The sequence below is a fragment of the Danaus plexippus genome, chromosome 28 (genome assembly GCF_018135715.1).
Source record: "Danaus plexippus chromosome 28, MEX_DaPlex, whole genome shotgun sequence".
Lineage (NCBI taxonomy): Eukaryota > Metazoa > Arthropoda > Insecta > Lepidoptera > Nymphalidae > Danaus > Danaus plexippus.
The window spans coordinates 1,717,579-1,743,791 of record NC_083556.1 but is presented as its reverse complement, the minus strand read 5'-3'; the positions used below and the strand labels follow the sequence as shown (position 1 = coordinate 1,743,791).

Below are 26,213 nucleotides of genomic sequence, written 5' to 3'. Positions count from 1 at the left end.
ACATAACAGAACTTTGATCGTATAGACAGACTATTGTTTAACAAAGCGCTATCAAAATCGATCCAGTATAAATCACGTTAATTAGATAACGATTTCATTGAGAATAATAATAACATCCAGTTTTAGTAAAAAATAATCAGATTACATCAAAACATGTTCTGCCATTTTATTATGTGAGTAAGACGGATTTACGGACAGACAAACAAGTAATGTTAAATATATGAATTATCTCCAAAGAAGGCCTTTTGTATTATAATGTCTTTTTATTTAGAAGATTATAATTATATTATTTATAAAAGGCTTTATATTATTTTATATAAGGGTCACTACACATCGTATTTTAGAACATCTCTGACAATCAACGTGAGTTGAAACTCGGAAACTGTAAGAAGAAATGTCTACGGGTAGCCTTATTACGAACTAGTTTTTGGCCACGACCTCGTCCGTGTGAATTTCAGTATCAAGGAAGTTAAAACAATAGGCAAGTTTAACCAACAGGCAGCGTCTGGTGACTTTTTGATGTGATCCCACGGGAGTGAGACGAAATTCCGAGATAATTTATAGTCTATATCGTATTCTGATATGTAAGCTATATTATTGTGAAGTTTCATCATTATCTATTCAGTAGTTTTTGCGTTAAAAAGCAACAAACATACATACGTGTTCACAAACCTTAGTATTTCTAAGAGTAGGATTAAAACAATTTATTATAAAGCTATGAACACATGGAGTATGGCTTGACAGCAGTGACGTCACGACATAAGATGAACTGAAGATGTTGATACAAAACTGTAGCTGATGCTGGGTCGAGATGAAGATTACACGAAAGTTATTGTTTTAAGATATATCAGTTTGTGTATTTCAATTCATTTAATTTTATTACGAGTTTATACTTCATTTATTGTACGTAAGGGAAGTATGAAATACTATGGATAAGTCTTGAATGATACAGCTTTTGAACCCGGTTTTTGTTAATATTTTTTTTATATAATTTTGATTATATTAAGGTTTAATAAATTTCCGATTGTCGTTAGTGTTTTATATAAAATAATATGAAAAAATCAAGTAAAATATATGTAGTAAATTTAATGTAGGGCAAAAAAAAGATAAGCAACAGTAAGTCGGATCACCTAGCTGATGGGTAAGATCTTTGTATGACGATACGTTGTAAGAAGAATGGATCCACCTCTGATTTTAAGGAAATTTCGATCATAAATTTAAGTCATTTTTAAAAATGGAATGTTCCCAAAAAATCAAAAATATAACCGATTACTGGCTGGATATTAAAACAATGTATTCGGAAGTTTAAATTGAGAACATTCGAAATTCAAATCTGTTCGGTGGCGGGAAGCGTCCAACGAACTATGAACCAACGTTTGAACTTGGAATGACCTATGACTGTTAAATAACTATTATACACTAACCCCCCATATGTGACTTTAAATTAATAAACAGAGACATAGTACAACAAATATAAAAATACCAACATTATTTAGTTATTATATAAAATAAAAAAACATAATGTCAATTTTATAGTAAGCATTTAATTTAAAAAACGCCTAATAATAAAATCGAAAAAGTATTTATGTATTGACGAATAAATTTCCTCTATTTAATGTGATGTTATATCAAAAGAAAAAGAAATCCTATAATCTAGGGGTTAATTTCCTAACTAGATGTGACGATGAACTCAATTCGGGGGTTCGCTGACCGGGCGCCGAACCGAGATAACGATATTGATCGTCGATTTACAAGTGACAGTTATCTACCGTAGCACCACTGACGCGTCGCGTTCCTTTTTTGAAAAATTCCTAGTTCAATGCTGGCCGGATGACTATAAAACCGAATATTTTTTTTATTTTTCATGTTTAACTCTGGCCGGTTGACTTCTGACATTTTATTACATCCATGGTTTTTTTTATTGTTCGACGTGTAAAACTGGCTGGCTGCTTTTGCTTTACGTTCTATTTTACCATTGATTATTAATTTAAATATTTAATTTTGATGTTCGATTTTTAAACTACATGTTTTTTTAGACTCATAGTTATAAAGAAAAAAAAAATTCATATTGTACAGTTGAATGTTTTAAGCATATTATATATATAATAGTTTTATAATACGTAAGGGTGTTTCATTTCAACTAATCCAATGTAAGTGGTTTCACTGTTCCCTTCAATATTTCGTAATACGGTTTCGGAGATTATTCCACCACAATGAATCTTTATCGGTATAAGTCACTAGCTTATTTTCTATTCTAACAGACAATACATTTTTTTTTGTTCCAAAACTTTGTTTTGAGATATTTCGTCACATATATCCTTCATAAATATTTTACTATATTGTTGTCACTCCTAATACATACAAGTTTGAAATACTTTCACACCGAAATTATGATAAAATTGATAAACATAATAATCACCCCGCTGACCTCGGAAACTATCGATGAAAAATATTTTTTAAAACGTATCACCCATCATCTGAGCTGAACGAAGCCTTAAATATTTTATAATCAATATAAAACCGTTCAATCAATCCACAGTAACCAATAATTATTATGGTGTTTTTGATTCCACGTTACTCCACTAAAATAATAGCCTATGCCCAAATAGGTAAAGTTATTGAACAAACATCGCGCTAAGAGGCTAATAAGCCTAATAAATCATTTAAATGTGTTACTGTTACATTAGAAAAGTGAAAACACTCTCTGTTCCACGTCCTAAATTAAATATCCCTATAATGTGAACGCGGCTTAACTGATTACAATAACATAGTGTACTACTGCCTTAATATTTATTTTTTATCTATCAAACATCGCATCACCTATTTAATACTTAACACGTGCTTATTAAAATAATGAAAAAAAAAAAACGAAGCTTCGTGGATGGACAATTTAAGTTAAAATAAATTCTGTTTGTACGAAATTTAAAAAAAAAAGGACGCGAAAGCGCGGGAGTTATGAAACAAAAATGGCACCGGGAAGCCACCGCGCGATAAGACGCCATCCTACCCACGTGGTGGGTCAACGGCTGCTCCACTGTGCAATAGAGTTCGCTGAACGCACTCACACACACACAGACACACACAGCACAGCACAGAGACAGACACACACACGCACGCACAACACGTACAGACACAGACAGAGGGACACACACATCGACACCTCCGACTCGCAGGTGACTAATTGTTTTTTCAAAATGGTCTTTTATAACGTCTGCCTTACTTGATGATTTGTTTTGTATTGAATATAATATATTACTCACTTGCCGCGATTATTCCTATTGAAACATTATGACTCTGTATATAAAGCGGTAAGTAGTATATATCTTGCTATATATATATAGTTTGTTTGTACATTGCAAACATCCGTCATTGTACGCCACCCTTAGTGGTATCGGCCGCGAGGTCGTCTAATGAACTAACATTAGGGCCGTTACACTAAATTCGATTCGGTAAAATCAAATGTCTCGTACAGCGGGCGGGGGATGTATTGGGTGACCTTTTAACCTTGAAATGACTGAAGATAATGAGACTGAAGTATCCAAATTTATTGGTAAATTTAACCCACAATTATTAGTTATTTTTTTGTCCCGAAATATGAAGACAAATATGTTTCTTCCTAGAAAAGTACCAGGGGTTCATGGGCGTACAGGAGCAAGGAGTCGTTGCACGATGCTGAACTATATATACATGTACGTCACCGCGACCTTGCCGCCCATTCGGTTCCCCGTACGTCACCTCACTAACGAACTGCGCGCCGTCACTAATGGGATCTGACAGATGACATTATAAAATTTGACGTTTAGAAAAAGTAACGTCCGAATATATTTATATATATATTGTAATTTTTTTTTTAATGACGTCCAAGAAGTATTAATATATTAGAAGCTATTTCGACAAATGACAATTGTTTTAACACTCAGTCAGACGATTTGGTCTTGAGTGTGTCAAAATCTTTTTTAACTTTTATTTTTTATATATCGACATCATACAGATATTTATACAAATATGTTTTTGTTAAATATCACCATATATGTATAGAAATAAATTAAATTAAAATGACTACTGAGAATTTCATATAAATAGCTTTCCACTGAAGCATATGAAAGTAGGTATGTACCTATTACCTACAACAATTTAAAAATGAAATCTTAATCCGTTTGTTGTATTTAAACTTTGAAATGGCTGTACCGATTTTGATACAACTTTATCTTATAGATAGCCGATGTAATAGTTATAACATAAGCTACTTCTATTCAATTTATTTTATAAAAGTATTTATTCTGCGAGTGCGAACTTATGTACTACAACTACTTGTATAATATATTTATTTTTTATTTCATAGTATTATTAATTTTTTAATCCAGCCAGTACACGATGTGGACAATCATTATAATTAATGGCCAGTCTTTGATGGTAGGCCAAATTAATCCCAAGTAATTTTCATCGTTTGTCCAAACACTGGAATTAGTTTGACAGAATTATTTATCACTTTTATACACTTATGTACACTTTTGTACACTTTTTGTTACAACTTCAAAAAATTTTTATAACAAATAAGAATTGGAACTTCTGATTTGTATTAAAGTTTAAAGTAATGGATTATTTCAATTTAATTTTAACGTTAAATATAAAAACGTTAAATTTCAAAATATGCTACGTGTTTGTGAATATTTTGTTCGTCGTAAATTAAAATGCCACTTTATTACGTGTTACGTATATATATTTATAACAATGGTTTTATTAAAATAATCACTAAAACAAACTTAACCTGAAAAATTCCGATAAACATATGAGTTGACATAAAATTCTTTGTATACAAAATTTTAAAATGTTTTTTTTTTTTTAATTAATATATTTTTATATACAATGTATTCTCAATATAAAACAACACACGCATATCATGTTGAAACAACTGTGAGCTGTGACGTTTATATAGAGAGTACGATAATAAATTTTTCATAAACAACATGTTTTATTAAAAGTAATATTTACAAATATACATATATATATATACATATAAATAAATCTGTCCGAAGATCCTGTAAATCATGACAGTGATGAAAGACTGAGAACCGTCGAACCCGGCCGCTATCCGTAATGACAGTCCCAAAATTCGTGAACCCATCACCAATATTTCTCAAAACCCAGCACCAGAAGGACCTACGACAACCGTACCTGACTTTGCGGAAGTACAACGGTCATCGGACAGTGTCGTTCAAATTTCGGCACATTCAACCCGTGTCATTGAACCCGCCTATACAACATTGCCATTTAGAATAGTGTACGAGTGGATACTCTGTATTCAATAGGCTAGAATTTTTTTTTTGTGTGTTTTTTGCCTATATGTGTGCATGTGAAGAATTTCACTGACATCGTCTCAGTTAGGATATCACGTGTAACAGACAAACAGACATACAGAATTCCAATATTATAATCAGATTAATAATTATTATATAATATATATATATATAAAATTAATTCTTCGTAAGTAAAATAAAATTAATATTACTCAAATAAATATTTAAATAAAGTTATGAAAATAGAGTAATTGTATGAAAAAATAACTTTGTATGTAGAGAAATTCTTTGATATTAATTTAAAGAGTATTGAAGTTACTTTCGTTCGATCACCCGGAGGTGAACGACCGCCGAAAATTCGCCATCTAGTAAACTCGTTGTTACAGAGCGTGTCGTTAAATAAAAACCCAAGGATAACAATAGATTTCATGTGTTATTTATATTAATAGGCTTTCTCTGTAATTTCATTACATTTTTGGGTGCAATTTTTTTTTTTAATTTACGTTTTTTTTACGAATCATATATGTTATATTTACTATATACACGTAACGAATTAATTATATATTTTTTTTTAATTTTCTCAGCAACGACCAAAAGAGATACATCTGTATATAGAGATTGGCGAAAATGTTCATGAAATAGCGAAATTGAACAGTACATTAAACTTAGCGTCGGACGATCGTTGAACTTACGTTTTCGGGGGACGTTGACCCCGTCATATTTATAGTGAAAAAGGCAAGCAATACTTTAGCATACGCTCGAGAGGGACGGAATTTTATTATAATTTTTCTATAATTAATCAATTACAGCAATAGGAAATGTGTGATTCTGTCGAATTAATTCTAAATATATTCTAAATATGTATAAGGAGTTACTGAACACAACACACGTTATCAACAAATTTACTTTTAATTACAAACAATTAATAAAATTGACAAGATATTTCCCGGTTCATTGACCCTACGTTGATAAAGACGACAATAACAAAACGTCCCATCAGCCTGGGTGATGGTGACGCCCCACTATTATTCCCCATCAATAATCAAATCAAATATCTATATATATGAAACCTCATCAAAATGTGTTCAGTAGTTTTATTAGGACTAAATCTATTTTGTTCGTATAAGATGTTGTAAGTGTAAGTTTGTAATTTTCTCCCATACTAATATCGACGTATCCCTAACCTGATAAGGCCAAGGTAGCTGACCTCAAACACGAACAATGTGTCATAATTACATACTAACAAAAGAGTGCAATGACCCAGAAAAATATTGTGAAATATAACATATGTACTTAGAATACTTGCGGTTCTTGTTAGAAAATTTAACGGGAGGTTCAAGTTATTTTTTCTATAATAATTAAATGGTCATCATTAAGATGAAATTTCACAGATGATCACACGCAGATGCTTAAAACGTGGTCCAGAATTAATTATTGTATAAATGAAAAATTCTCTACAAATATTAATTTACATAGTAATGTGTATATAAAACACGACGAGGACGACTCCGATAAAATAACAAATCAATTTACACAACCGGAAGGGCATTAATATAACACTTTCCTCATATTTTGAACATGATCAATTGGGGGTCAAACACTTTGATAGGAGCAACGCACCCGCGGCTCGGATGCGAACCCGCACTTGGATACGAACCCTCGACGGGCGCCATCTAGGGCGGAGGAGCGGAACTAAAGGTCAATCACAGGATAATGACCGCTCGAGATTATACAGGAGACTATTTTTAAAGGACTTAATAGATTTAATACAATGTATGACTTTAATAATTACTAATAAGTCACGTTTGAGAATTGTATCGATAACCTTATTGTGTATTTAGGGTTGTCTGTTCAGATATTATATATGTATATATAAGTTATACAATATTAAAATTATATGTAACATGGAAAATTTGTTAATAATATATATGTCAAGATTGTTTCCATTACAATACATAAGTTGTTAATAACTAAATCATACAACAAAATAATAAATGTATAAAATACCTAAATGAGAGTGAATAAATTACTTATCAAAGATATTTTATATGCTCTTATTATAAATAAAGAGATGTATAAATACAGTTTCATATTAAGGAATCTTATATAAATGTAAATGAATTTTAGTAACAAAAAACGTTTAAAACCACCGCCATCTCGTGAGTAATAGCAGTACCAAAGTTCAAACGTTGCCAAACCTGAGTTCGACGACCTTTATCTCAACAAAGCCGATGATGACTTATATTTTACAACCCGCTTATTACTGACGTCAGGTTTTAAATATAACTCGATATTATATTGAAATAAATGAAAAAGAAAATAAGGAACATTTATGTATATTATATGAGCGGCAAGTTATAGGTACTAGTAATTATTAAAAATCAACAACGAAAGCTACTAATATTTATATACACCATAATCTTAATTAAGAGAAAAAAAATATATCTAACCGCTTCACTAAAGAAATCTTGTAGAAAGTATGATTTTTTAAGGAATATATGTATATTATATATTATATGTTTTCTGGAATACCTGCGTCTGCAATGACGTACTAAAAAAGTTTCCTTTAATAATAAATACGACTTAGTTTTTTAGCAACACGAATATACCTGATACCGTAATGGGAAATTCAGAATAAAATTGGGAATCTTGAATCCGATACTTGTGTTTGTTCTTTGGATATAATTCATATAAGAAAAGCGCTAAATATATATATATATATATATATATGTATGTGTGTGTGTATGTGTGTGTGTGTGTGGGTGAGCGTATGTCATATATATATATATACTACCTATGACTACCTATGACATACTACCTATATATATACATATATATCTACCACTTAATTATCAACTTAATTGATTAATATTTTTGTAAAAAAAATATTATGTTTCTGTGGTAATTATTTCCTTGCCTTATTAATTTAATAAGAACTATTTAATTTTCATTTCATTACATTATATACGAGTGCCTTTAACACAACAAGAACTACAAGTTGTTAGAGACGTTATAATAGTGATCGTAAAGCCATTATAATATATCTATTATCATATTATATACATATATTAATATATAAGAGAAGTATTGTATATTTTAAAACATGAGTAATTGTATAAAAATATTCAAATAAGCAATTAGATCATAGATAACTGTTTTAAATGACGGCGGCTGGACCGTTTTTTATTGAACTCGTTCTATGATTGATTGTCACAGATAATGAAAATAAAAAAAGTGCTTGATAAAACACTGTATATAAAAATTAAAATTACCGAACAAAAGGGGATTCTGATTTATTGGATTGTGGAAAATTTATGTTGTGTGTGCTTTGACTATAGACGGGAAAGTTTGTGAGGATGTATGTTTGTTGGTCGTTTACACAAAAAGTAGTGAACGGATTTTGTTTAAAGTTTATAGTAGCGTAGCTTAGATATGAGAATAGGACACGAGGCATCAATCATCCCGAAATTCAGTGTAATTCTCGCGGGATCACAGTGTAATTATATTGTGTATGAAGCCACTTCACACAGACTATACAAGTCACTGACGGTTAGTTAATATATATATATTTTAAACACCTCTTATATATTTCTCTCCGAGTCCAATTTCGAAGTTGCACGGACGAAGTCGCGGGCACAAACTAGTTATACCTACGTAAATTATTTGAAAAGAAATCTTTAATTTTGTGCATATAAATAATTATTTGCTTTTTAAATTTTTTTCCCAATAATTTTTATTTAAGTTTAATTTCTTTGTATGTACGTATATAATTTTATTATATCTTAAATTATGTGTAGTTGTATGTATGTTTGTGGAGTTACAGTGCGCATTATCTCCGTGATTAATTTTTTTATCTATAAATAAACACGTAAATACATTAGAGGCCGTGAAATAAGGACGCTGGCTGTATAAGAATCACTATAATGGTATGCGACTGTGCGGAGGAAGGATACATCATTGAAGTTATCTTCTAAGAATTCATATTCCCCATTAAATAGTATGTATGCATTGAAGTTTAGCTATGATAGGACGTTCCTGATGAAGTTCTCATATTTTTTTATACCTTAATCAATATATTTTTTCGATGTTATCTGTTAAAATAAAATACAAATATGATCCTTCGATTAAATCGTTTACATCCTGATTTTATGTTTATTTTTTTTTCATGTCGTATTAATTCTATATAAAAAAATAATATTATTTTTATTTATATATTATAAGTATACAATGTGTATATCATTATTTATTATTAGATTATCGATGTATAATTATGGACAACGATAATAAGGAAAACATTGCAATCGGTCAACGTGCGATTAGCGGGGCTTAGCGACTGGCGATAAAAATGCCATAATGCGTCACTCGGGCATTACAGACAGCGCCATCTATTGGCAGGTTTCAGAACCAACCATCGAACAAAAATGCAGAGCTTGTGAAACATTAAGTTAATCTTGTTTATTAATATCTTAATTATAATATAATGTTTTGTATCTATTTACATATTTCATTGCTTCTTGAATGTAATGTTGCTACTGCGCACTAGATGGCGCATTACGTTTACCATACATTTTTAACAATATTTAAGGATCCCCGATGAATAGTTGAAATAAATTGAAATATAAGTTGCATTTTTAAAAAAAATGTACAAACCTTTATACAAAAAAGGTTTTCAGAAAAAAATTCTGACGACTTCAACTCTCAAAAGCTTTTCTTGTAAGTTTCTGAGACCCTACAAGTTTGAAGGTCAGCCTCTACAAAAGAACCCTTTAGACCACAAACTATTCAACAAAAAAATCTTCTCCACGACATATTGGGTATTTGATACTATAAAGGCAAATCCTCGTTTTACATTTTATATAAAATCACTGTTATTCGTACGTGATTACAGAAATTAGATCCGTTAAATTAGAAAATATTAAAAAAAAAATATATAGCATATTGTCATAAAATTATAAAAAATTAAAAAAAATTAATTGATTATAATAATAATATAAATTATTATTTAGTATATTTTCTTAACATGAACGTGTTGTATAATATCCGTCTTAACGTTATGTGAGCCGCACGTGTTGCAGACAGTGTTGCGCAATCGGCGAAATCGCGAAATGTCTAGTGTTGGAATAATGTTCATAGACATATTATTAATTATAATTTAATAAAAAAAATATCTTTAATTGATATATATATTTTATATTATTAATATAATTATTTCAAGGTTTGTCCGTTTGTTTGTAAAGTTTTGTATATGAATATCACAGTACAAATTGACTATAATTTTTGGATTTCAATGTTTTGGTGAATTTCGTCCTTTCCGAGTTAGAAAGAAACAGGAATTGGACAACGATAATAGAAATATTTTACAACTAATTCAATTTCAATTCACGAGTCATTTTTTTGGTAAATATTTTTAATAAAATGCTTATACCCAAATACATTATATAAAATTTTGAGGCAAAATCGTTATAATTAATATGGAACGGAACTAATGGGAAAGCAAATCAGGTGACTGTAGTTTAGTAAATAAAATAAAAAATAGGAAAAAAATATATATTTTTTCGAGCAAATTTTTTTTTTCCAAATAATTTTAAACGAGGTAGGTGATCAGTGAAACACGGATAAGGTCAACAGCAAATGAAAATCGCAAGTTTTTAAATGTAATCAAACGATTTGCAACAAAAACAAAGTGGGTCAGGACCGAAATTGTGACCCCAAGCCGGTGAACTTGAGGCTCAAGGCCGCTGGGGTCAGATTAGGGCATTCCAGACCAAAATGTAGAGCGACCTTTGACCTGTATACGATTCAAGTTTGAGGTCATTGTGACCTAACCAGGAAGCACACACAATTAGATATATTATTACTATGTAATAGATATGAAGCGAAGAATGAGATGAGATGAGATGAGATGAGATGAGATGAGATGAGATTCATTAACTCCTATACTACGGCTTGGATTGAATGGAATTGACGGGACATTTACTTTAGGGAAATAAAGCCAGAAACATACTATTATGATGGCATACGTAGTGTATATATGAGTCAGTACTATATGTATATGTTCGTGATAATAACACAAAACAAAGTCAACTAACTATTCGCAAATCAACGAATTCAACATTTCAAGAAAACTGCAGTGCACCAACCGTATTGTTGTTTGTACGACTGTTTGTACTGAAATAATTTTATCAAGTAAAATATATACAATGAAACCTTTAATTCAATACTACGCGGATTTTTGTAAGGACAGAGAGGGTTTTGATGAATGCAATGAAATTTAACAAACTTCTATGAGCACGTGAAACACAAACGGACAAAGGGAAAGCATTTTCATTGATGCGAGGGGTGCAGATGTGAGATGGATCTCAAAGGAACACGTGTGTAAGTTTAAAAGAATCATACGAGGGGCGAAACATATAATAGACAATAAATAGTATACGAAATATAAAAATAGAAATATATTAAAAAAAATAAAAAATAAAATATCCCTGTACAGAGTGTGATAAATATGTTCTACGTGTGATATTGAATAATGTGTTTAATGTAACGAAACAGATCCCCAATTACGGGATGTTCTTTTCACACAGTCGTACCGCAGCCGCATACAAATCCGCAGTCACAACACAAAAGTTGCTTTCATTAAGCTGAAGTCCAAAGGAAATTACTTGCTTTTCAACCACGTGGTAGAAATGGAGCACCCTTTATAATGTTCACAATAGAGCCGTTCCTTACCAACTCGCAAAATAAACCATCGGCGAGAGCAGGATGGATGTACTCGGCTCGCATTATAACAACTATTATGATGTTCGGAATATTTTATCTTATTTAAACCTTATATCATTTATATAGAGTTATTTAATATTCTACATGTATATCATTAATATTAACGTAATTTCTTACACTAACTGTTATGTAATGTGTGTTTGGTTGTTTGCGCAACATTCCTTAACGGGTGAGTTATAATGAACAAAGTAACAATATTAACATTATTACCGAACCAGTTTAGTGGAAAGAAAGAAAATTATATTATTTATAGTAAAAAAAAATATATATGTATATGTAAAAATAGTATCACATATTAATGTTGAGAAAAAAACGTTTTATTTTAAGTCAATTAACTTACTCATATTTGATTATATATATATTTTTTATTATTTCGTACCCCTCTATATATTGATTTTAATTTACGTTTTCATAATAAAATATTTTAGTCATAATAGTATCTTTTTCATGTTACAGTGTCCCGACTTGTGTTGTAACTATTATAAAGGAGTGATACCGCAAAATATGTGATAATGAAACTTATTTTGTTGTATTTTTGGTGTAAAATCGAGTGAATTACTTTTACTTATCTGTAATAGGAAAACCGAGATATCGGACCCAATATCAACTTCTGTGTATGCGGTTTTTATGTTCCCTATTTTCAGAAAAACAGTTACCGTATCTATTTTAATATATAACAATGAATTAATATATTGAATATTTCTTTATATATAATTTGTAAAAAGCAAACACGTGTTCGGACAGAGTGTTCCGAGAATTTAATAAAATGACTAAATTAGCACGCGTATCGTAACACACTCGGGCCGAGGCGAATAATTGAACTTTAAAATAAGAACAGTTAACAATACACTGACATAACGTTAATTATAAACGAAATTCACATGAAAATTAACCACTAATTAAAGCAATCACACCAATTATATCTCTAATGAAAAGCCTCGGCTCAAAACACAATACGTTACATCAAAACCGAGTTGTGTAAAACCTATTCTACCAAACCTTCTTTCATTCCAAATAAAACTTTTTTTTATCCACAACACAACACTGGCCACTGACACTTCACTTTTAAAATATTATTTTTAAATTTCGAATATTGCCGCCGAATAAGGACCCGCTCACATAGATGTTGCAAGCGGGCCATCGGGGGAACAACTAGGAAATGTACGGCCGGCACACCACTGCACTCACGCACACAGACACACGCGTCACCACCGACGTGTGTATTGAGGTGCATTTGACAGGTACATGCGTTTATTTATAGGCCGTTCCATTTTTGAAATACCGAAACATTTTTTTTTAAATCCGTCGCAAGAAATCCAAGGCGATGATTAAAAATATAGGATTAAACGGAACAAGGGAAATAATTAAAAATTTTAATAGCGACCCCAGGAATCGTAGATGAAAAGTCTTAGCATAGAAACAGCGTAGCGGAGAAAAATGTTACAGCTAAATCACAACAACCGTTATTACATAACAGTATAGAGCGAGAGGGGGATACAAAGTACGTGGGTTAGAGCGAGAGGTCGGAGATTGTGTAACCCAACACAGGGAAAGCTCGTACGTACTTTCTTTGTACATAATCACTACCTTTGCCTTTGGTTCTTTAAGTGTAGTGACTGTTAGTGTGTGTGTGCGCCTGTGTATGTGTGCCTGCGAACGAAACAGCCCAAGTGGAGAGGGATATTATTACAAAATGGACTCTTTCCTGATGTAACAGGGATCAAATTCGGATGTCACTCGATGTCTCTAGAGCTATTTTCGTCTAGCAGTCCGAGCTGGCAGCTTTTTGAAGGAGTTCAATGACACCAGTTTGGCATGAATCTGAGCCTACTTATTTTTTCCTCAGCGTTGTAGTCCACAAAAGACGATATTTCCACAAAACGGAAACTAGGGCGTGCGTAGTGCGGTATTTTTTATCGATCTTCTACGAAATCAAAGGATAAACCGTCAAAATGGCTGGAGCTATTCGGTACTGAGTGGCAGAGTGAATCGTCCGAAAATGAGGGCATGCTCGAATGATAATAAATTTAAATAACAAATATACGCTATTCATCAATAGATGGCGTTATTGAAAATAATGATTGTTTTATTGACAAAATTGTATCGTCGCTGGCTAAAGACGCCGACAAGAAAATGTCGTCAATCGTGCATTCAAATCATACCAAAGACTTCGCCGAAATATGGGTCAGTTACTAAGTTTCCCGCCAAAATCTATCTCTACAAGTAACTCGCTTTACTAGACACACATTAAACGTATAATAACTATTGTCTCATACATTCTATTATGATGAAAGTCTAAATTTTAATTGGCTTTGTCTCAAAATAGATGCTTATATTGTAAATTATTGCATCACAGAGGAAGTGAAATAACAAACATAATATTTATATAGCCATCTCTTCCTGCCCGTATGAATCCGTCTCCGTCGCACACGTGCGACTCCACGTAAGAGCTAAGGAAGCGCGTGACGCGAGTCTGCACTCCTCCCACTCGGGGGATGTCTGTATATCTGTCTCGCTCGGGCAAGGCAACGGAGTGCGTTGACCTGTCCTTGCTGTATCTGTGTGCGATACAGTTATATACAGTTTGTGTGTGTGCGTGTATAAGGATCGATCCACACGACGTCAAACATTTTCTATTATTATAAATATATATAATATAAATTTCATTGTCCTCAAACATGGCCTATGTCCAATAAGGATTCAAACACGATTATAATATTAAAGCGTAATTTCCAACCGTCAAACCTGTTTTTGATATGGAGGTCTTCATTTTGATCATGATCATGCCTTACCTGTAAGACGAAATAATATATATTAATAAAAATAAAAAATATAAGCAAGAATCGTGTTAATTAAATGCCAAAAGAATCGCCCCTAGCGATTGTAAAAAAGTTGCGTCAGAGTCCATAAAAAATGTCTGCGAGGCGTCAACGTAGCATTACATCACTGCTGGTGCGTGTGTTGGTTTTGCACACAGCCTCGCGTACTGTTATATACATATACACAAACACACACACACACATGCACTCACACACACGCGAGCATCTAATCTTTTGTGGAATGTGGGTTTCATACCTTAACGAGTAGTTTTAAAAAAGTCTGAAAAGGGAAACTCTTTGAGGCCTTAAATTTCACTTCTGCTAACATTATTCCGATTTCATACGTCATATGACCCATTAATATTAACGAATGACCATTCCATATATTATATTGTATATATAGATTTTAAACTTATTATAAATATATGTATATATATTGTAAACTTATTATATATATATATATATATATATATATATATATATATGACGTTATTTGTGACTCATATCAGTATAATGAACAAATGGACGCTAGCACATTTGACTTGTTAAATTTTATGAAGTTATATTAACTGACTCATTTATCTCATAACCAAAAATTTTCAATGTACACCGTTCACGTCTCTGATGCAGATAAAAAGTTTTTACGTTTTATTAAAGAGACGAAAAGTAAATCTATATATAGTTCTAAAAAAAAAAATGTCACAGCCTTTTATGAATGGAGTACTGCAATGCGGGTGGTCTTAAAGAACCGCTTTCAAACATTTAAAAAAAAGCCAAAGTTTTTTTTTTTAATGGTAACCAAATGTACTAAAATCATAATTTTTTCATTAAAGCCTCTCTTAATATTCGTGGAATATTTAGCTGTGGCTATAAACGACTAAATTTATGTAAATATGTTTATTATAAAAAAAATAAGTTTATAGAGGAAGAGATGAAGTAAAAAGTTGTATTTCAATTAATTTATAACAAATGTTCAGTATGAAGCGTCCCGTCTCTCTCACACCGACACAGATACAGTTCGCGACCTCGTTACAGGCTTCTGTAAGCCATTTGATATATATTTTTATATTAATGCATTTGAGATCCGCGAAATGCACAACATAATTGATTTCCTTAATAAAATATCAGAAATTACCAAAATTAGGCTTAAAATATATTAACATACGTAATTTTTCATTTATTTAAATTTATATGCGTATTTAAATTCATACAAAGAACGCAATCGGGTTCAGGGGTGTGAAACTTTTTTTTTTATAAACAAATAAAAATTAAGTTAATATGAATGTATAAAAAGCACATCGTATGAGAAACCGCGTCTTATGTATTGCTAAAACCTGACCTACAGCAACACAACACGATAACTTCCAATATGACTCAGTTCATTATATTTACGATACTCCAACATTGTCTCGTTTTTGTTTTGATGGGTAGAACAGTTTAAAGCCTTGGTTCGTCCTCGTTTGTGTTTGAGGAAAAAACATCTGAAATCCACATCCTCCATCCCGGAATGTTAGGATGGGATCTTAGATAATGTAAAGTTAGTCAGTCAATACATAAAAGTTAAATAACGTAGACGCTGTCTGTGTCATCATTGAGTCTGAATTACGACTTACTTGAGTAATGTATTATTCATTTGAATATTAAATTATATCATAAATTTTTGATTTTATATTAAATTTAATGTATATCGTGGTTAGTTTTTAATATATATATATATATATACGAGTGTGTACTTAAATAAAAAATTTCCATTGAATGGTTTTTAACCAACTCCGCCCCAACATATCGAGGGCCCTCGACTATTTCGTAACATTCAAACTTATTGCTTCACAACTACATTGACACAATGCCTCTAATTGTCATATTTAGAGACAGATGCCCTGCCGAGGAGAGCGCTGCAACGATTAACATCTGATATATTATGATATTTTCATAAAAATAAAGCAAGCAATCGCTAGAACATTGTTATCGGAAAGGTTCAATGAACTTTGACATATAAATAAATTCGTGTATCAATCCGTTTATACGATCTCGGTGACCTTGATGAAATATAAAACCGCTGCGTTACGTAAACACACCAAGGAGATATAACATGTAGAAAGGACAACCGTTATTATTAAAATAAACAAACATTTCGATGTATGTAATATATTGAAGAAATATTTTACGGTACCTCCAAATATTATTATGTCACATAAAACTTGTGTCCGAAGTTAAACGTTATAATAAGTACGTAATGAAATGCAAAATATCAACAAGATGGCTGATGGTTGGTATTTCTCAAAATCAACATTCACACAGTAGAATAGTTTTGTGACAGGAATATAAAATGTTATTACGCCGATAACCTGCCTGGCTGGCTCCTTGGACGGGACATCTGCATAATTAGGTTTTAAGTTTAGGCCCGACATTAAAACAATTGGTCAGTGTCGTATCTATAATGACCTGTGTCTATACGTAACTGTACGTTTTATTCATGGCTATATTATTCGTTCGAAAACATTAAAATAAATATTTATTTATTTGAAACTTATAATAAATTTAATTTAATTTAATTCATATAAAATAAGTGAAATAATTACTTAAATATAACGACCATTCTATGTCCGATATCCGAATACAAGCGTGTCATTAGAATCGCGTAGTGTGAAAGCAACTACTTTTTTCCGAATGATGCGTGTGCGTGTGTGTGTTTGTTTGGGTGCGTGTGTGTACGTATCCTTGTATGTGTGCGTGTGACCTAGTTCCGAGCGCGCTCGGCAGTCGTCGGGAATTTCCGTCGCACATCGCCATCTTGTACACGACAAGCGTAAAATGAGCCGCGACGTCCTCAAACATTAAATAATAGTATATGTTCGATACGGCTCCTAACATTTTGGTTGTTTTTTTTCTTTATATTTCGTGTTGACACCACTTAATTTACTTCCGAATGTACGAATTATATGGCGACTTTCAAAACATTACAGTCACTTTCGTTTTTATTGAAGATACAGACACTAAAAATAACTCGTGCTATATTATATAATTATTATATTATGAAATAAATATTTATTTTTATGTACCTATTTTTGAACCGCCCATTGAAATTGTTTCAGAGTTGAATATTAGGCTTTTAAAAATTGACCTTGAAATTTAAAAACGACAAGTGATTCTATTCTCATAAGTAATTTATATGAAAAAATATTTATAAAATGTTTTTACATAAACACACACTATAAAAATTAGTTAAATTATATTTTTAATGTTCATTAATAGCTTATTTTTGTTGTTGTCAAAAATTTCAACGATGTTTCTGCGATTACCTTTATATCTTACCCAACGAACAGATCATAAAAAATATATTCTGCCAACAGAAAACAAATTCACATGCGAGATTTTAAATTCAACTTTCGAATGGTGAAAGTGGTGTGTTGTAAAAATTTGACACCGGAAGTCAAGATCTGAGAGCCGCGGAAGTGACGAATGCAATTACCGATTAGATACTCTTTACATACATATATCTATATATATATTTGAAATCTTAAATATTTTGAATAAAGATCTAAAGAACTGAGAATAGTTAACTACATATATATTTTTTTGGCTACTTAGTTAGTAATTTTTTTTTGCATATGTCAGTTTCAAATATTTAATTTTTGCTTAAATCGATTGAATAATAAATAATTTTTAAATTTCCCTTTACAATTCGCAATTTCGTCCAAACTAATATATTATAGAAGTAATATAAAATTTGACAAAATTATCTCCATACAATTATTATTTATGATTAATCTAGTGAAAAAATTTACTATGGTGCGTACATTCCATATAAATTCCCCGTTTCAGCTGTTTTATAATATCTATTTTTTGTACATAAGTTATAACCCGTCCATCACGGACACCCCGTATGTCCGTGCACGTAATGTAATCTCGACCGGAAACGCCTAGGCAGGTGTAATCACAAGTTAACATCAGCTGCCTAAAATAAAATATACATAATATGATGTGAAAGTTAGTTATCGTTACAACATACGTGCACATTAATGGCGTCGCCATCTGTTGGCGGGGGATCGGAAGCGAAATTTGAAAATGGAAAGCATTTCCTCGGATTACACGAATTCAATGTGACGCCATCTGTTGATGGAGAACCGGAACTATATTGAAAAATTCGACTATACAACAAAAATATTTAATATACAATATGAAGACATGTCGCAAATGTTAGACTTTCACTTCGTTAGATAACAAACGGGTTGATAAGGCGCGGCTGGCTTCGGTCGCGTTTGTTGTTTGGGATTTTCCTTAAGCATTTGGTAACCTTTAACTGAAATTAAGATTCCATTTGTATAAAAATATAATGTTTGTGTTTAACTATGGTTTAGGGTTCAATGTACGTCTGCAGACTTATTAATTAAGGACAAATTGGTTTTAATAGCGTTAACACTATCTATCACTTGGCGTTCTCGCATTAAGTTCTTCGGAAGCTTTTTAATACGATATTCATCAAAGATACCATTCGATAATGTGTGAATTTAAAAGACAAATATAATGTATTTAAAAAAAAAGATAGAAATACTTCCACTATCAATGTAAATTATATCATACCATAATGAATAGATAAATTTTTGACTTACTGAAATACACCCATATGTTTTCTATGTGTTAAATGAAATATTTAACAAAAAAAAATTATGTCACTTAGAAGATTAATAAATAGTTTTCTACAGACTTTAAGCAATTAACATTCAAGTTTATAAAGTTTCTACCTACCAACAAAACTCAATAAAATCAAATAAATTGATGGCAGTATAGTGATAATGCTACAAATGACCCGATTTAAAAAAACGAATAGTTATTATACATATTTCATTAACAATAATTCAAACAACAACATGAGTGTAGATTTATACCTGGTAAATTTATATATTTCCCTAATAACAACTCTACCAACAACGAGAGTGCAGTCACGTACCAAAAGTTCTCAAGTTCTATTCGCGTGTTATCACGAGCCTTGATACACGCGAATAGAACCTCCCCAGCCTCGGAACATCCGATATCAATATAACAATTACGTTATAATAAAATTTCAAAAATGGAAAACGAAATATTCATATTAGAACTCCGTGGTGTGATACTTATCACACATAATGGAATTTTTTTAGATAGAAATACATTTTTAAAAATAGAATCATTAAAACACAAACCACTTTCTAAAGGAGTAATATGAAACGAATTCTTAATTTGAATTCTATTAATATATTTCAAACATTCCTTATTAGCTATTTGTTATCGTATAATGTTTATTTGTGTGAATATTTCTGAATAGTGAACTCTATCATCCTTTATGAATGTTTCAATGTCAATTAATTTTTTTATCAGCGCCTAAACCTTCCGAGGCTGCGAGCCTCGAAGGCCGGGAGTGCACGCAACTAATATTATAACCGCTGGTAATTTATATATTTAATTACACTTTATAATGTATAGAGGACGGGGGATTCGAAACAAAAGATAATGATTAATGAATGATTAGAAAAAAATTACGAACGAATGGTTGAATGAAAATTCAGTTATTTCTTAACATCTGATGGTGTTTCTGTTCGATTTTTAAATTAATTTTAATAATATTATTATTGCAAGCGTCGCGTCAACCGCAAATCAAACAGTTAAAATGTATGCTGATTTCACTTTATATCGATATTACATCGGTAATTGTGTGACTTTCTAATATATTTTTTTTATTAATAGAGTTACGGCGGTTATTTGAGAGTTGAATTATTATCTATTTATTACGTAATCGAATAAAGTTTTAACATTCGAGTTTTATTTGACTGTAGGATGATAATTTAAAAAAAGGAAAAAGTAAAATGTTTTGTACTACTGGATCTAGCTACGTCTAAAGGTTGCTATTTTCTCTAATTCTTTTTTCAAGACATCAAAAATGTTTTCTTTGAGGATTCTTCATCGCGTGTTGATTTTCTGTAAAATTTAATATATTTTTAAGATTTCATATAAATACTGTGAATCTCTTGACCCGCTGAGAACATTTTTTTATTTAAATTATTGTTTAAAGAACACATTGTGTAGACTTCGATGCGAAAGTTTCTGTACAATTTATTCAGCCAAGAATGCTGAATCAATTTAGATGTAGTTTTGTATGTAGGTATTAAACAATAAAATATATAATATGCTTGGCGTATGTAATACTAAAATCATCATAGGTAGCGTCAGGAATATAAGCCGAGTCTTATATAAATTGCACTTAAAATTGCATATGTATTAATAGTTATGAAACGAGTATTAAACGGTTTGAGACAGACTCCAATCAAAATAACTTAGATTTAGTCCTTTATTTATATCAATAATAATACTAAAATATTATTACCCATATGCATATTACAAAAGAAGTTATAAAAGAATATATATTGTACAGTTGTTATTTATAACATATATTAAAAGTTTAAATAATATACAGAATGTTTTTACCGATACCGATAACCGTGTGCTGATGACGTCATAATCCTAATTTCAAAAACTGCGAAAATTGAATTTCGAACACGATTTAAATAAACGATAGAAGCAAGGGACGCACATCCGTACTTCGCGCATTCATAGATAGTCCGGCCTTGCGAGTGCTATTCAACTCTGTGACACACTTTTGAGTTGGCTTCGAGCCGTCGCCGGCTGCGATCTAAAAGCGTCTCTATCACTTTCACCGTGAGTCTATTCTTGGATGACGCAGGCCATTTTAATTGAGACGCAACTTTATCCTGCAAATTTCGAAATTTGAATTTCGCGCGAATATTTTATTCTTAAGGGTGTGTAGTGCGGTGGAGGGCTGGGGATTTAATTCATGCGATTATAGACCTTATACTTAACAATTAAACGTTATAATGGCATGCGTTAACGTGCCATCTGGCTACGATTACATGTGTTATGTAATCTTTTTTTATTCCAAATCACACATAATACGCATTGTAAAGTATGTTCGATTAATAATTTATTATTTTAAATGTTTAAATACATTTATGATATTCCAGCTTTATAAACTAAGTTTAAGTTATATGACTTGAGTTATTATGTAACGGCAGAGCATTAAATTAACCGTACACAATAACTTCGTTCTGAATGGGCGTCGGATATATAATGGACGAGATAATTAAACATACTACAAATTATTACTTATTTTTAATAATATTGAAATAAAAATTATATAATACCTAATCATATCTCTCGTGTATAGTAAGTAGTTGATTGAAAGTTGCACCGAAGCATATAAAAATAAGTCTAAACGACAAAAAATATATATATACAAATACTTTTAACAATTACCAAAGTGAAATCCGACCTTCCAAAGACAATTTCAATTTTCGCAACTTCCCTTCAAGGCGACGCTTTTTATTGATAACCAGAACCGGGTCAAGACACTTGTAATAGCAAAACTATTAAACTATTGTCATTTATATTAATATAATATAAAAACAGACGATAAACATGTGAAACAAAAAAAAATCTGTCAAAAATTCAAAATTGGAACTAAACTTTTTAATTTTATTCCAAATTCAAAAATATCCTGAAAAACGATATAATGCTTACTGCTAATAATAATTTAAAATTTTATTCCTTTAAGGAGATCAATTATTTATTAAACGTATGACAGCCTTGAGTCAAATTTCAACTTGCATATTGATGATGTATTTTATGACAGAAACTTACAAACATGAATTCTAGCAAAAATATATTATATAATATATATACATATTTATGTTTATATATACTAGAATATTCCAATAATAACCTTAATTGTAAAGTCATTTGACTACAAAATAAGTGACGTCACGAACGCACGCATGTCGCGCACTGTGTGGTGCTTTGCTTTCAGTGCCACTAGGCTCGCTTGAGTTTTTTCTAATATTAAATATTTTTTAACAATCTTTACTGATGATAAAATTATAAGTACTTTTATTATAAAATAAAAGTAAAATAAGTACAATATATTTTTAAAATGTTCGGATCGTTTTAATGTATTAGTAAGTTGTTAATTCCAGTATCCGGTCGAGTGGACGTGACAGTTCAAACGCTCCCCCACGCACACACACGACAGTTATCAGTTGTACCTGAGCGCATGTTCCACGCATGCGCATAAGTAATGTGTAGTTCGGACGAACCTACTTGAGAATTGAAAATAAAAATTATTTCAATAAAAACATTTATCATATATAACATAAAAAAATATGTGACTGAATATTTTAAATATATTTTAAGTAAATTAGATTAATATTATTGTAAAGTTGATAAATTGGTCTGAAAAAACATATTCTGTTTTATGTATGTACATAGATGTATAGAAAATAATATTAAAGAAAATGTCTTAATTGAATACCAATATTGGATATAGTGGTATAGGTTATACGTAATAGTTTCGATGTGTATATTAAAGTATCAAGACGATTCGCGTCACGAGCCTGCTATATGGGTCTTGGCCAGGCAACTTTTTCTCGCTAGCAAACATGCGGCCCTAACGCTTGCTATGTTCACTGTATTTGGGTTATCTCTTTGTGGTTATGTCCTCCTGGTACTTTTTAAATATCCCTTTTACGATGAATGAATGAAATGATGGATGAATGATCGAATGAGCTTCGAATAACGGTTAGTGAATGAGGTGCAATATTATTATTATTAGTCATTAAGGAAAATTCTCGGTATCTTTCTCATGATTATTGGTAAAACCTTTTTGCTTAGATTTTTATTATATTTTCCTCAAACTGTAAGTTTCAACTGGACCCTATTTGCTTTGGATCTCTGGATATTATTAAAAAGAAAATTTATCGTTTTAAACACATGTGTATGTGTGTGTATTTGAAGCAAATATTTTTTGCTGACCATAGATTTTTTAGCAAATTTTTATTTTATTATTTTTTATATATAATATTGTAATATTATAGTATTTAAATACTTCTCATTTCATATTTGTACATTGAAAAAAGTTAAATAAAAAAGTGACAACATTTTTATTTTATTTTATACGAATTATTAAAAAAATATGTTATACAAATTTTATTGTAGAAAAAAAAAACTTTTAAATTAAAAACGAAATACAATAACTAATTATAGAATAGAGAAGTTGCATATTTTTTTACAGGAGATATATACACATATGAATTAATAAGAAATTATAAATTACAAATGTGTACTTATTTAAAATAAAAAGAATTTTTTAATTTTTAACTATCAAAAATATAAAAGATAAATTGTGTTGCCATAATATATTTTTGTTAAAGATAAAATAGCTTAAATATTTTAATAAAAATATATATATATATATATATATTAATGTTACGTTTTATATAACAGTTATATATAATTCGTAACTTGCAACTACCAGTTACTTGTTGTTTGATAAATATGTGCATAAAAAACATACAAATGTTACAAAACTTGATTCAAGAAGTCGTTTTATTTCCCAATTCAATCATTCTTGTTCTGACCTATAAATCCGTTAAACTAGAAATTTTATTATTGTCTACTGTTTGTCCGCGGATTTCATTCAATATAACAGTAATATTTTATTTATTTTTAATTTTTCAACTATTTATAGTTTATTTTTATAATATAAAACCTAAATAAATTATCGTAATTCAAAACCAACTGGCAGATAATATATATTTTTTTATTATGACAGTGTTCTTTTTTTAAATAATTCCAACCGGCCGTTATCCGCTGTGACGTCACACGATGAACGTTCTCCAAAAAGTAACCAGATTTCGTTTCTCGCAAGGAATTGGCGGCATTTTATTACAATTTCGGTAAAGGGTGAAAGTATAAATATATCTTGACGTCTTTTACTTGTAGAATTTAATTCACGAACTTTTTAATGCGATATTGACGAAAGTTTTAATTAATTTTTGATTATATTTTTGACATTTTTGAAATTACTTAATAATTTTGTACGCTTTTCGCATGTCACGTGTTTTTTTAAAATACATTTTAAAGAATGTAAGTTTAAATATCGAAGGTTTTATGATCTAAATTAGTATGCGGTACTATAAGTTTTCTGTATAGATAAATGATTAAATCATATTTTGTATACTAAGTATACGAGAAAAAATTTAAGAGTATTTTATATAGTGTTATATTATCATATAACATGTATCTGGGTGTATTAATGAGTTTATTACGCAATATGAAGAGAGAAAAGAGTAACTGTTAACGAATTTTAATTGGCAACTTTCTTTGGGCAGCTTTCGGTTGCGTAACCGTGAAATAAGAAACAATTATGTTTTAATACAGCCGAAAGGAAGTATAATGTTTTGGTAGAACTTTCTAGATATTTTTTAACACGCACGTATGTTGAAATGAAAGGCGGATCATTTTGCTTTCATTTTTGTTTTGTTTTTTTTTTTTTCGTTTAATTAATTCGAAATTACCTTTAATGCTCCCACCTGAGGTGTGTGGTTGCTGAGACTGGACATTGCTCTGCGCCTCCAACTTCGTGCTGACAGAATTCCACATATCAAACATGTTTAACATCATTGGCCCAGGGACCCACAGACACAGCGATTATCACTCCGTCAGACGCTCATCCATATTTCGTGTGCACTGCGAATTCTTTTTTTTTTTTGTTTTGTTTGTATTTTTTTTTTCTATATTTCAGTCAACGATCAAAATTGTTCGTCCGTCGTATAAAACTTAAGGCTATCACTGATCCCCGGTTCTTTGTATCGCGTATTGCTTTATCACTAACAATATTTATATATCTATGTATAAACTTTGTCAAATGTTCAACTAATGTAAATACGCTATGTTATCATTTATCATCTACTTTATTCGGATTTAATATCAGTCTAGAATTTCGTTCGTAAGATTGGGTTCATGCGGGTACATTTGCGGGTAACTATATATGTAATTATTTTTGTGAATTTATGAATGTAGTAAAAACTATTGTAATATATATATATTGTAATTTTTTTTTCTTTATGTTTTATCGTGATTATATATTCCGTATAAATGTCGTGAGTAAACGTGTCTCATATATATCCGAGGTGCGTTATAAAATGTTTCGGTGCTCGCGAACCTTTCTGGTGATTCCGCTTTTTCCTCTTCATAGTTTGTCTAATCATTTGTTTCACTGCACACGCCGGTCAGAACCGGGTCCGGGGCATTGTAACCGAGAAAAAAATATGTTACTGCTTTGATGATTTTTTTTTTATGGTTATTTTTTTTTTATGATGCGTTTCAGTTTTGGTAGTTTTTTTAGCCGCGTTCTCGGATGCACTGAAGTGCAGTTGCAGGGGGGATTCAGTTTCAGCGCCGGGGAGGCGGAGGAGGGGGAGGGGAGGGGGAG

General features: G+C 30.9%; 1 protein-coding gene across 10 annotated transcripts in view; it reads right to left on the bottom strand.

Moving 5' to 3' along the window:
* LOC116776079 (probable nuclear hormone receptor HR3) overlaps positions 1 to 26,213 on the bottom strand; it is a 63,815-nt gene that overhangs the window by 17,303 nt on the left and 20,299 nt on the right. The window contains exon 2 of one of the 10 annotated variants that reach the window (XM_061525293.1): positions 25,297 to 25,477. The exons of 5 other annotated variants lie outside the window; for them this stretch is intronic. In XM_061525293.1, the coding sequence (XP_061381277.1) occupies positions 25,297 to 25,402 (106 nt within the window). In that variant the 5' untranslated portion in view covers positions 25,403 to 25,477. Of the gene's footprint in view, positions 1 to 14,819; positions 14,860 to 25,296; positions 26,105 to 26,213 lie in introns of those variants that run through there. 4 more of the 10 variants (XM_061525294.1, XM_032669175.2, XM_032669176.2 and 1 more) reach the window with 4 other exon arrangements.